Source organism: Homarus americanus, unplaced genomic scaffold, assembly GCF_018991925.1.
Source record: "Homarus americanus isolate GMGI-L3 unplaced genomic scaffold, GMGI_Hamer_2.0 scaffold44651, whole genome shotgun sequence".
In the NCBI taxonomy this organism is placed as follows: domain Eukaryota; kingdom Metazoa; phylum Arthropoda; class Malacostraca; order Decapoda; family Nephropidae; genus Homarus; species Homarus americanus.
The window spans coordinates 57,922-71,790 of record NW_024713059.1 but is presented as its reverse complement, the minus strand read 5'-3'; the positions used below and the strand labels follow the sequence as shown (position 1 = coordinate 71,790).

General features: G+C 42.3%; 1 protein-coding gene across 1 annotated transcript in view; it reads left to right on the top strand.

Moving 5' to 3' along the window:
- Window positions 1–13,869, top strand: part of LOC121865665 (probable 3',5'-cyclic phosphodiesterase pde-5) — a 115,407-nt gene that overhangs the window by 83,230 nt on the left and 18,308 nt on the right. The window contains 5 exon segments of the mRNA XM_042365190.1: window positions 367–462; window positions 464–559; window positions 4,008–4,221; window positions 6,404–6,505; window positions 8,566–8,666. Of these exon segments, the coding sequence (XP_042221124.1) occupies window positions 367–462; window positions 464–559; window positions 4,008–4,221; window positions 6,404–6,505; window positions 8,566–8,666 (609 nt within the window).

Below are 13,869 nucleotides of genomic sequence, written 5' to 3'. Positions count from 1 at the left end.
TATGTGTGTGTGTGTGTGTGTGTGTGTGTGTGTGTGTGTGTGTGTGTGTGTGTGTGTGTGTGTGTGTGTGTGTCGTGAGTTTGATGGAATAAATTGATTAAATCATAACGGAAATAAAAGACAAATTAATGTATATTTAGATGGAGGTGTTCAGTTATACACTAATCCCAGGCTGTTGTATTGTTGCTTGTGTATTCGTTGTATTATTCATTCATTACTGGGACTTGTATTTTCCAGATGAAGACACAAAAGTTCTGGAAGGTTTTAAAAAATACCAATAATCTCTTTTTTTTTTTTTTTATAAGGTTCTTCTTGCTTCTCTTATTAATGTCTTCGTAACTCGTGTGTGTGTCCTTGCGTTTCCAGATCCATCTTCCAGGACATGGTCAGTATGGATACGCTTATAATGAAGGTCATGAATTTCGCTCAGAAGTTGGTCAGTGCGCACCGGGCATCTCTCTTCCGTCGACGCCAAGAACAGGCAACTCTACGCCAGAATATTCGACATGGGTAGTGAGTTCGACGAAGACAATCCTCCACAGGCCTTTAAGGAGATCAGGTGAGAGGCGAAGGAGGTGTGAGGGAGTGTGGTGTTAGGAGAGATGGTGTTAGGGGTGGTGTGAGGGAGTGTGGTATAAGGAGAGATGGTGTTAGGGGTGGTGTGAGGGAGTGTGGTATAAGGAGAGATGGTGTTAGGGGTGGTGGAGGGAGTGTGGTATAAGGAGAGATGGTGTTCGGTGGTGGAGGGAGTGAATAAGGAGATGGTGTTAGGGTGTTGAGGGAGTGGTATAAGGAGAGATGGTGTTAGGTGGTGTGAGGAGTGGAATAGATGGTGAGGAGAGATAGTGACAAGATGTGGTGTAAGGACAGATAGATAGTGATGGGGCGGTGTGAGTTAAGATATGAATGGTGATGCACAAGAGATAGAATTAATATAGAGGGGCATTAGTGGGAGCATTTAGAATCAGGCTTTTCTGTTTATCTGTTAGTTAGTTACGTTCAGGAAGATTTTCAGATTCAGAATTACCGTCGTATATTACTATGGCAAATGGATATCGGCACATTAATGACAAGGTATATTAATCAGTGTCCTAAGGAGTGGCTTTCACTGGACACAAAAACAATACGTGACTCCTAGGACCAGTGTTGATGCCACAGGGTTTACAGGTGTTTGAGTGAGGCTGGTCGTCAACTAAACCTCACGCTCTCTCTCGTGTATACAGTGAGCTGGCGAGTGTACCGGGCAGGTGTGTGTAACTTCCTCTACCGTGTTGATGAATATGGTAGAGTTTATTAGTAATGATAGACAACGAATACACACACACACACACACACACACACACACACACACACACACACACACACACACACACACACACACAGATAAACCTGTAAGCTCTTAAACAACAGATTACAAGACACAAACACAATTAGATAACAGAATAAAAAGACAGATACTCAACTAAGTCAGCAGACAACTACCTGCGACAGACAGACAGACAGACATTAAGAAAATACTTGAGGTAGGTGACTTTAAACAAGAGGGGGCAGCGTTCCTCCGCCAACACTGTCACAGTTTCATCATGCCTAGTGGTGATGAAGGCGGAAATTGGTTGACTTTGTAACATATATGACCTCTTAAGTTTGTATGAGTAGGGGTTATTACTGGAGGGGGGGAGTGTGGTGGAGAGATGAGTGGGAAGGAGTGAGAAAGAGGGTGAGAGAGGAGAAAGTGGGGTGAGAAAGAGGGTGAAGGAAGAGTGTGAGAAAGAGGTCGACAGCTATTCCTTAGACATTATTTATCAACTGAGAAAGGATGATAAGACTTCAGTGGCTGGTTCATCGTCAGGTCTTGTGTAGAATCCAGAGTTTTTCCCAGTGCCATCCTCAATAAACAGAGTGCTTCACCTCCTGCCCCCAAACCAATTAATGGCTGTATTAATATGGCTTATTTTGAACTATGTCTGCGTCCTTCAGAATTTTTGGATCACCTGAAGATATGTATTCCTTTAACATATTCCACCTGAAGATTAACCACCCTGATATTAACTTAACATTAACATTAACCTTACCTTACCTTACCTTACCTTACCTTACCTTACCTTACCTTACCTACCTTACCTTACCAACACCCATCCGTCAAGTCGTGCCTCGGTGGTCAATCTTCAGGGAGGTGGGTATAGTGTAAGCTGGGGAACAAATTATCAGGTGATCAGAAGGTTATTTTAGGCACTTAGGGTATCAGAACCTATTTTAGGCCAAAAGATCGTTAGAAGAAAAGTACCTGTATGTCACTGTGGTAATAAACACTCAGGTTATGTCATGATTCTTCTCGCTCACATGTTAGGGATTGTTTGGTGTCTCGTGTCGGGCAAATAATGTTTTTTTGAGGGGGAAGGCAAGTGGCCAAAAATATTCAGTTTGTCTATTAAAATCCTAAGTTGTTAGCCAATTCTTCCTCCAGTTGTTCTAATTTGTAGCCAATGGCGTCACCTGTGTGTGTGTGTGTGTGTGTGTGTGGATGGATTTACACATGTACAGTATGTCCCTACAGGTTACACATGTGTGTACTTTTATATCTTCGTACCTACACATGTGTTCTCCCATGCTGGTTTACCACTTTATTGGCCCGAGTTCTAATCTCTCTTCTGGAGGCAGCACGTGATTGATATCGACCGTGCCACCTCCCCCCTCCTCTACCACGGACATGTCGTAAAAGCCGAGCTGGTCCTCAAATATCCAGAAAAATAGGGGGATATTGGAGACGTATCTCTCCTATCTCGACGTGCATGTGATGTGTGATGCTAGGGGAGAGACAGAGGGGGAGATAGACAGACAGAGAGAGACAGACAGATAGACAGAGAGACAGAAAGATAGAGAGATATCTAATATGGTCACGGCAGAGCCTGTAAGGACTTCCATCAAATTCCTTGTCCTTCTAAATGTAGATTAAGCTACTAAATGGAAGAAATATGAAATCCAAAATGATCTCCGTGAAGGCACTGGGGAAAAAAAGATACATTGGTTTTCACGTGAGCTTTAACAATAAGATTTCGTCAGTTTGCCCATCACCCAAGAATTATGAATTACAATACTAAAACTGGGCTGATGTAACACTATAATAAACGAATTACAAAAGGATAAGAGTATTTGCATACAGTATATTGTGAAGGGTATGTGAACGAAGTAGAGAGGATGGCATACTTGGAGGAGGATGATGGCTGAACTGCAGGATATATTTGTTAGTTTCAGTGACGTACAATCCAAGAGAAAAGATTAAGAGATTTTGTTGACAATAGAAGAACTTTTGATTCTCTTAAATCTTCATTTCATGTTTGATTGACTGTTTGTTCCCATCATGTTAGCACCAGATAAATAAGAGCTGAGGGAATAGATTTAATGTTTATGAAAGTGTCATCACATATTGGTGTTGTTACAGTGATTGGGACAACACATGCTTGAGTTAATGTGCCATAGAGTGTCAAATAGTCCTTGTCTGCTATCATTACTGTAATTAGGATACAAGGAGATACAGCATTGTGTTGTCGGGTCGAATAATATGAAAACATCGTTACTCAAAGACTCTGTGTGTTAAGAGACTAACTTTGTACGAGGGCAAAAAGGAGATGTTTTGAATGACACTTACGATGAGGCTCAGACTAGATAATTAATACTTTAAGTTAGGTTTATCTAGACTGGGTTAAGAAAGAGATTGTTCGTTTAACTTGATTAATGTGTAAGTATTGTGATAAAGGATCAATTAACAATAAACAAATAGTCTGGTTATTTAACTGTGAGAGAATTGATGAAATTAACAAGGAGTATAAATTCATTGTCTCAAGAATATAATGTGTAGATGATATGTAAAGATCCCTGTGCATCTTTGAGGAAATAAACAAGTATGGATGAGAGTAGACGGTCTTATGGCTATTAAACTGTCCCCCACTTTAAGACAAGACTTCCTTTTAACCCGTCCCCTTCTGTCTTTTTTCTGTCCCTCTCCACAGGTTTCCCATTGGGACAGGTATCGCGGGAATCGTAGCTCAGAACGGCCAGGTGCTCAACATTCCCGACGCTTACGCTGACCCTCGCTTCAACCGTACAGTCGACCAGCTGACCGGCTACCTCACAAAGTCCATCCTCTGCATGCCCATCTTCATCCGCGGCAACGTCATAGGTGTCATGCAGATGGTGAACAAAGCCACCGGTGTCTTCAGTAAGGTGTGTGATGGCGGAAGGGGCTTGGAGACAGGTGGGGAATGGAAGAGAAAAGCTGGGGTTTGGAGGTGAGGGTTTTGAGAGATGGGGAATGGAGGGGAAGGGGGAAGAACTGGGGGTTGGGTGGATTGAAAAGGAGGGATGAGAGCTTGAGAGAGCTTGAGAGAGAGAGAGAGCTTGAGAGAGAGAGAGAGAGAGAGAGAGAGAGAGAGAGAGAGAGACGATACATGTATGATGGGAAAGAGGATTAAGGGAAGGAATGAGGAAGAAAGGAGTAAAGGACTGAAGTGGGACAGAGTAGTAGGAGGAGGACGGTGGAGAGCTGTGCATCCGTTTTACTAAAGCCTCACCATGGTTGTGTTTCACCTCGCTCATTCACTTTCTGCTCGGGGTTGTGCTTTATGCTGATGTTTGTCGCTTTTCGTTTAACTTTTTGTCTTTGTCATGTTTCATATACCACATGTCATGTTTCTCTCATTCAGTACCACATTTCTTCTACCACCTGTCGTGTTTCACCCTCCACCTTCCGTGTTTCACCCTCCACCTTCCGTGTTTCACCCTCCACCTGCCGTGTTTCACCCTCCATCTGCCGTGTTTCACCCTCCATCTGTCGTGTTTCACCCTCCACCTGTCGTGTTTCACCCTCCACCTGTCGTGTTTCACCCTCCACCTGTCGTGTTTCACCCTCCACCTGCCATATTTCACCTCCACCTGTCGTGTTTCACCCTCCACCTGCCATGTTTCACACTCCACCTGTCGTGTTTCTCCACCTGCCGTGTTTCACCCTCCACCTGTCGTGTTTCACCTCAATCTGCCATGTTTCACCCTCCACCTGTCGTGTTTCACCTCCACCTGCCATGTTTCATCCTCCACCTGTCGTTTCACCCTCAATCTGCCATGTTCGTCGTGTTCACCCCTACACCTGTCGTGTTTCACCCTCCTGCCGTGTTTCACCTCCACCTGCCGTGTTTCACCTCCACCTGTCCACCTCAATCTGCCATGTTTCACCCTCCACCTGTCGTGTTTCACCTCCACCTGCCACCTGTCTCACCTCCACCTGTCGTTTCACCCTCCACCTGTCGTGTTTCACCTCCACCTGTCGTGTTCCCCTCCACCTGTTTCACCCACCTGTGTCGTGTTTCACCCTCAATCTGCATGTTTCACCCTCCACCTGCCGTCGTGTTTCACCCTCCACCTGCCATGTTTCACCTCCACCTGTCTGTTTCACCTCCACCTGCCGTGTTTCACCCTCCACCTGTCGTGTTTCACCCTCAATCTGCCATGTTTCACCTCCACCTGTCGTGTTTCACCTCCACCTGCCATGTTTCATCCTCCACCTGTCGTGTTTCACCTCAATCTGCCATGTTTCACCTGTCCACCCTCCACCTGTCGTGTTTCACCTCCACCTGCCGTGTTTCACCTCCACCTGTCAACCTGTCGTTTCACCTCAATCTGCCATGTTTCACCTCCACCTGTCGTGTTTCACCCTACACCTGTCGTGTTTCACCCTCACCTGCTCCACCTCCACCTGTTTCACCCCTCCACCTGTCGTGTTTCACCTCCACTGCCATGTTTCACTCACCTGTCGTGTTTCACCTCCACCTGCCATGTTTCACCTCCACCTGTCGTGTTTCACCCTCACCACCTGTCGTGTTTCACCCCTCCACCTGTCGTGTTTCACCCTCCACCTGTCGTGTTGTTTCCACCTCCACCTGTCGTGTTTCACCTCAATCTGCCATGTTTCACCCTCCACCTGCCATGTTTCACCCCTCCACCTGTCGTGTTTCACCCTCCACCTACCTGTCGTGTTTCACCCTCCACCTGCCGCCGTGTTTCACCCTCCACCTGCCGTGTTTCACCTCCACCTGCCATGTTTCACCCTCCTGCCATGTTTCACCTCCGTCGTGTTTCACCCTCCACCTGCAATGTTTCACCCTCCATCTGTCGTGTTTTTACCTCCACCTGCCGTGTTTCACCCCTCCACCTGCCGTGTTTCACCTCCACCTGCAATGTTTCACCCTCCACTGTTTCACCTCCACTTGCCGTGTTTCACCTCCACCCTGTCGTGTTTCACCCTCCACCTGTCGTGTTTCACCCTCCACCTGTCGTCTTTCACCTTCCACCTGTCGTGTTTCACCCTCCACCTGCCATGTTTCACCCTCCACCTGTCGTGTTTCACCCACAGGAGGACGAGGAGTCATTTGAGATGTTCGCTATCTACTGCGGACTGGCGCTGCACCACGCCAAGTTGTACGATAAGATACGACGCTCTGAGCAGAAGTACAAGGTAAGATCTCTCTCCCCAACACCCTTCACCACTCCTTCCCTTCTCTGCCCATCCTATCTGGGCATGCCTTGTTCTCTCCCTTGGGGCATACCTACCCATTTCTCTTCCTTGATGAACACCCTCTTCTCGGCCTCAGGGGCATTCTCCCACCTTAGTGCACTTCCTTACTGTATTACACTTCCTGCCTTGGGATGATGATAAAGAATTCCAAAAGTATCCAGTAATTTTAAACAACTAAAGTTGAAGTCTGGATAAATATTGTTTTATTTATGTCTGGTCAAGTTTCATTTCCACTGTTTAGAAACCAATGTTCACCTAGTCTCGGCACACTCATATCCTGCAGTGCAGTATATACTACTTCAATTTGATCTAGGGTCTGTAAACCCATGAAAGGTTCACGGTGAGCTTTTGTCAACATCTCTATTGGTATTTCCCAGAAATATTTGTGCAACTTGTAAATATAATACAACAAAATTCTAATGAGGTGTAAAAATTTTTTGCTTAATACCTACACAAATATTATTAAAAAAAAGGAGTGCCCTTTGAGGTCTTGTCTTTGGTGTTGCATTGATTTACCTCTTGAAGGACTCTTGCTCTGAATATCAAGAGATACATAGGTAAAAAATGTCAGTTCCCATTTAGTGTGCAGCCACAATGTTGATGTTGGAAGGTACATTTTTTTTTTAGGGACTTGTCAGAAGGACGTTGGTCACATTGATCTGTTGCTTTGTCCCTTGTAGTGCGCTGTCCTTTCACCGCTGATGAGTCTGGGCAACACTAGTGAAGATGAGGGAATGAAATGTTTCAAATCATGTGATTGGCTAAGTGACAGGCATCAGCATTTTTCATATAACTTTGGTTAGATTTAACCCTTAGGCCCCGTGTGATGTTCCAGAACGTCCGCCTATTTTCCCGCCTTTTTTTATATTTATTTTTATATATTTATTTATTTCTTAAAGGTTTTTTTTTCTTGATTTATCCCCGCGTTGTACTACCATCATCACCCTAACCCGGGACTTAAGGGTTAAGGATATAACACCAAGAGCCAAGAAACAGACACAATTTAGATCAGGCTGCATACAAGCAGCGATAGAAGGCACTGTATACAAGCAGGGAGACCACATCTGTAAAAAAATCATATCTGGTAACTTCACTTGGAAAATGCAATGCTGGGTGACCAAAAATAGTAATGTAATAATACAGTTTGATTATCAAGGTAGGCTGAAAGCCCTGAAAGGACTACTCTTCAAATAAAACATGACAGGATGATCCTCTCATACATCAAAGCCGGTACCCGAAAAATTCCGGGGATGGGGGATTTTTTCCGGGTTTGAGAGATGAAATAATGCATCATTCTGGAATATTCAGAGAAAATTCCAGTACCTTGAAAAATTCGGGGGATGGAAGATTTCTTTCTGGGTTCAAGAGATGATGTAATATGCAGTTTCTGGAACTTCCGAGAAAATTTTCCCGGTAGCCAAAAAATTCCGGAAAATTCTGTGGATGAGGGATTTTTTCCGGCTTTGAGAGCATTGTCTCGTCACCTGGAAATCTCTCATTCCTGGAAGTGCTCTGCACCAATTGTCCCGGCCAATGGAGATATGACAGATATCACTGTATAATACCTGTACAGTACTCAAGTTGTAAGTCCTGTTGTAGGCTGGCAGACATTTTCTGTTGATATTCTCGTTCGTCAAAATAAAGGAGATGTTGTGAGGTGTTATGGACAGCTTTTCATTCTTTATGATAAAACAAAGATTGTGATAAGTTTGTTGCAGCAATAAGGCATGTCCCAGTTATCCCAATGAGGGTCTGTTGAAGTAACAATGTCTTGATCTCTTGAATGGTAAGTCCATCATGCAGCTAATATACTAAAAGCTGAGAGCATGAGGTTAAAAAGCACATTGTTCAGGAAAAATACATTGTGTGACATTACCTCTTGGCCAGTCCCTGCCTGTAATGTATGGTTGGGGTGTAATTCATGTGAAGTCTGCCATTGATCATTTCATGGGTCTTCCAATGTGTACTTTAATTAATATATAAGTTGCATCCCCTTTCAGGTAGCCCTTGAGGTGCTAAGTTACCACAACTCTTGCACAGATGATGAGTTTGAGACTCTTCAAGCAGACCCTTTAACGCAGGCACTGCCAGGTGTGGACGAGTAAGTAAAACTGTAACCCCAGTCACCGTAGCTAACCGTCTAGATGTGTCTGGCGCCGTACTCTTGATGTCTGTGGGTAATCACGTTTTCTTTCCATGCTTCTATCCAGGGATAACTAACCCATCTTCTTCCCTTCTTTCTTTGCAGGGCCTATTGAATTATACCAAGGAATGTTTATGCAAAATCAATTATTAAATTTTGTTTCATTTGTAACAATGAACGTTCCATGAAAGCACTTTAGAACATTTGAGAAATATTGGCAGTTTTGCCATTTTGTGGGTTGATAAATTAGTCATCACATTTCAACATGGAATGAAAACATTGCTTTGTTGTTTCAAAGGCTACTGCTAAGCCCTTCTGTCGGTTCTTACCTCCCAGTTCACATCACCTGTATCCACTTAACTTCTAAATAGCTCCTTCCTTGTCAACTTTTCCAGGTAGCTCTGGAAATGATGAGCTACCACAGCAGTTGTGGGGAAGACGAACTTGGCTTGTTGTCAAGGGAGGAAGTGCCCAATCAGTTGGCTGGCGTGGATAAGTAAGTACAGGACAGGGACAGGTGATGAGGTTGCGTTCGACAATTAGGTAAAGAGCTAAGGCTCTCGGGAGTTGTGTCTACTTTTATTTTTAATGAAAAAGTTAAAAGCAGTAATTAGTAAAAATATAAAATAATAAAGCCATTACATATTGTCCCTCTTGAATTTCCTTTAGTATGGTATTTTACTTGTGAGGGAGTTGGTGAGACCTCTGCAAGGTACTGGAATATTCCTTGTGGATGGTGTATGCCACTAACAGAGTAAATCAATTGTCTAACGCAGCCTTACATTGGCTAATCCCCCATATTAAGGGAAATAGCGCAGTAACTCTCCTAGCTTATGAGGATCATGTTGCAGGGATCGTGGGGATGTATGAAATAGCCTGGACATTTATTTATGCTCTACTAGGCTAACTTTTCCTTCTTTGAATTATTTAATTAGTGGGTTTTAGTGTCTAGATCCTGTTTATCTTTTTGTAAATAAACTTTTAATGCAACTAGTGGGCTTTTCCTTTTAATTAGCATTTTTGACCATTAGTGGGCTTTACACAGCTAGAAGACACCAGCTATCATCCATCACTAGGCAATCCTTGCTATATTGGGCTTAAGTTAGAGGTTTATCAAATGTAAAGCCTTTTGCAACTATTAGTGGGCTTATCTTTCCATTAGTGGCTGACCCAAGTAATTGCAGAGCTGAACATCTCAAAATCCTGCCTCTAATTTAGAGGTTGCAAGTCAAATCAACCACAGTCCTAATAGGGTTCAGTCTGTCTTACCCTAACCATTAAGATTGGGGCTCATTAGAATTACGGTCCATTAGAATTCAGGATCCCTTAGGACTGGTGTTAGGTGAGATTAAGGTCCAGTACGAATTCAGCCTATTATGACTGGAATCCCATTTGACCAGTCACCTAATGCAGAAATGCTTACTCATGCTCAACCAAGCTTACCCGGTGTACAGTACAGCTTAAACTCCCAGTGTGATAAAGGATGATTGCATACAGATTACCAGTGGCACTGAGTCTGGCACGGTCCTGCTCTTTTTATGTCAGTGGTGAAGTAATGCAATTTTCTAAGTACTTGTCTTGCACAAACCAGAATTGCTTGGAATTTATAGTGTTCAGAAATAGGTTGCAGCACAACCAGTCACAGGAGTACAACACCACAAGTATATAACTAAGGATGATGTTCTGTCTCCCACTATTAACACCAAACTTACCTTACTGTGATCGAGTCATGCAAACTGGTTAATGTTGGAAAGTACAGTGAAGAGGACGACTAATCTGTTTTATTTAATAGACAACACCAGCCTAACCTAATTCTAACTGTTTCAGTATTGTTAGATTTCGTTTAATTGGTTTGTGTCGTCTAAAAATAGGTAATTTAGCTGTCCTTATCAATTTTTATTTATTGTTGTACATTTTATGTAGTGCAGGGATTTTATATCAGTACCAAGGTACTGACTGATGAGGGTTTTACTGTTTGACACAGGGAAGGTTCTGCATCCTTGCCTAACATCATGTGGTTCTCATTACAGAATTGTATATATAAAACTAAATCATGTGATAGTCTATCTAAATATACCAGCATACAATAAGTACTAGATTCTAGCCCAATTTGTGCTTTACATGGTCTCGTGTACCATGTCACTTACCAAATGTCAAATAATGTCCAGGCAAAATGCAACTTCTATGCAGTACTACCATTTTCTTGGTGATTAGCAGAGGAAACAACTGCACAGTTCATTATGTATGGTGAAAATTAGCCTTCATACCTGGAACATGCTTGTAGGAGCATGTGCAGAAGAGGGGTCAGCCAGTAGCCTGATTTACTGAGCTGGTAGTGCTGTTTATCTGCTGAATGCCAACCCCCCAAGATTTCAGTCATAACAAACTGCATTGTCACATGAGCTCAAGATAATCTCAAATGCAGGCTTGGTTATACAATGAACTACAATCCACTCTGTACACTCACACATTAACTCTGAAAACATGTGTACTGCACTGTATTTATTTACGCAAAAACCACCGCATACATACAGTTTATTATAAACAAAATAATGAATATTACAATACTATGTACCATCGTGTTGAGCCTACAGTCAGGGAATACTGTCCAATCTCCTGAATATAATACGTAACTTTTTACGTCTTTTAACACTTTTGTTGGAGGTGTGGCCGGGGATTAATGGGTCACCTGTTACTGTTAGTGACCTGACCTGATGCAAAGTCAGGTCCACCCATTGTCAGGGTGGGGGATCAGAGCAAAAAAACTTCAGTCACAAACAGGGAAAACACTTCATAGTCAGACTGAAAGAACTTTTCAGTCACTAAAACAGAATACATGGTGAACTTTAGTGATGTCCCCTCACTGTAAGGTAAAAAAATAACACTGATGGTCACCGATAAACATTGAGCTACATTTCTTATACACATGTAACCAAGAAGAAGCAATGGCTGGAGTGTAGTTCACCAGATGGCCACGAGGCAGCATTCAGATAGATGACGTCTCGGCTGATGCATTCCATTTGCTGATTTGGCAAGTTGCAAATAGGGAAGTGGTCTTAATATATCCACATCATAAACACGGATTATCATAGATTGGGATATCGTAAATACCTGTAGAGGTTTACCTGTATTGTCCCTGAGGCACATATGTAACACTACCATTTTACTTAACATTTGTGAGTGACCTTGGCATCAAGGCCACTTCCTCATACCTGTTCTCCCTCTTCTCGTTACATTTAAGCAGCAAAACGAGATGCAGCCGTTAACGCGTGAGTGATAAAAATATTTCTGGAGATAGTCACTTCTGATGACTCGGGAGGTGAAAGTTGTCCACATCTGCAAAAAGTTATGACTATTGAGAAAGGACAACAGTTTAATCCATTGAGTGTTAGCCAGAATAAAATAACTACCTGCAACACTACTCCATAAAAGGTTAGTTGAGATAGATTTTAAATGTGTTAAATGGTAAAACCCTCAACAGTTAAGTGTGCAGTTCAAGCCAAGACCAATATTGCTAAGTGGTTTATTCTTAAACACTGAATAATCTTCCTTTATCACCGTCCCATCATATTGACCGTTCTACTCATTTCAACTACTGTACTCATGTGTTGGCTACTGTCTTCTCTAACTACAGTCAATATGTTTACTATCTCAGAGTTGTTGTAGATATGTGATCTGCTTACTGTAGGTGCTGCTGTAGTCTTTATATTGGTTTGTTTATGCTTTATACTGTTTACAGTCAAGTACTGTAGAGTAGACTTCATCTCACGTAGCATTAGTGAGCACAACCAGTCAACAGCTGAGACACTATTCATGTTTATATTTGGCTTGAAGTAGTTAATTAAGTTAATATTTTCTTGTTAATATTTTGGGTGATGTTGAAGTTAAGTATGATGGCAGCAGCGACGTGTGGTAGACGTTCGTTCTAACATTAAAGTCGGATTAAACAACTTGTTGCCTTTGAAATGGTACAACATTAGATAAATACCATATAAATGTGTCACAGAATGAGGGAAGTTACATAGACAGAATAAATAATTTCATGATTTTTTCTAGACTGAAATGAATCACCAATATGCACAATACAAAGTACTGTACAGGAGACTTTACCCCCAGATGTCTCCTAACTTATTAGGCTACCCCATAACCAGAGAGGTTCACCCTCCTACCTGTTGTCAAACCGCCGTGCTGCTCGCATTACCACCATTAAGTGTATAAAGGCCTTTTACAGTCATGTTTGTATTAATTAATCGACCAATGTCATGATGATGGCTGAATTATGTACCGTGTGGCAGCCTGTTTGATGTTCACCTTCCTTTTGTAGCTTAAGAGTCACAATGGTCCTCTAAATCTCAGTAAATCAGCAACAATACTTTTTCTTATATACACTTCAAGTCAGATCTTAAACAGTGTCCTTTACTCTATTTTAGTTAATCAGTTTACACACACACACACACACACACACACATGCACACACACATGCACACCAATAACATCACAGACAAAAGTAAGTAAATGTCTATGTTTAGGGTTTCCAGAAAGAAATTACCTAATCTCGCTTTTTTTATTATTAGTGAAATATGGAATAAGATGTCGCCTGAGTGAAAGTTCCGAGGAATAATCTTAGTTTAATGTGAATAGAGAAGGACTGACTGATTAATGAACACAGTGTAGGTGTAAACAATGTAATAACAACAGTTAACTTATGAGAAGATGAATATAAAGAGAATGAGAGATGGGAAAAGTGTACTGGCCTGTAGAATAAATGAATACCCCCTGTACAAGATGGTGTAAGTGAAAGTTTATGGCATAGATACAAGGAAAGAATTTGTTTGTTTAAATACACAGAGAGAGAATTGTACTAATTTATATCAGGTTTGTTGTGGATGAGGACAAGGATTCTGTACTATAGGAGGATGGTTCACTCAGTGTTAAAATTTTCATTCCCCTCGATGGTGGTGCTACTGGTGACTGGTGCTTGTAATCGACCGAAAAAGACGCACTGAGTTCTAGTGATTGCCACCTCGTGTACGCTTTATTTTTCTACCTTTTTGGGTAATCATAATTAGACATGCCACTAAGACTGAAGAAAGATATTGGAAAGCAGGGAGAATGGAAAAACACGTAGAGGTAAGAGAAAGGTGGGGGGAGAAACCACGCC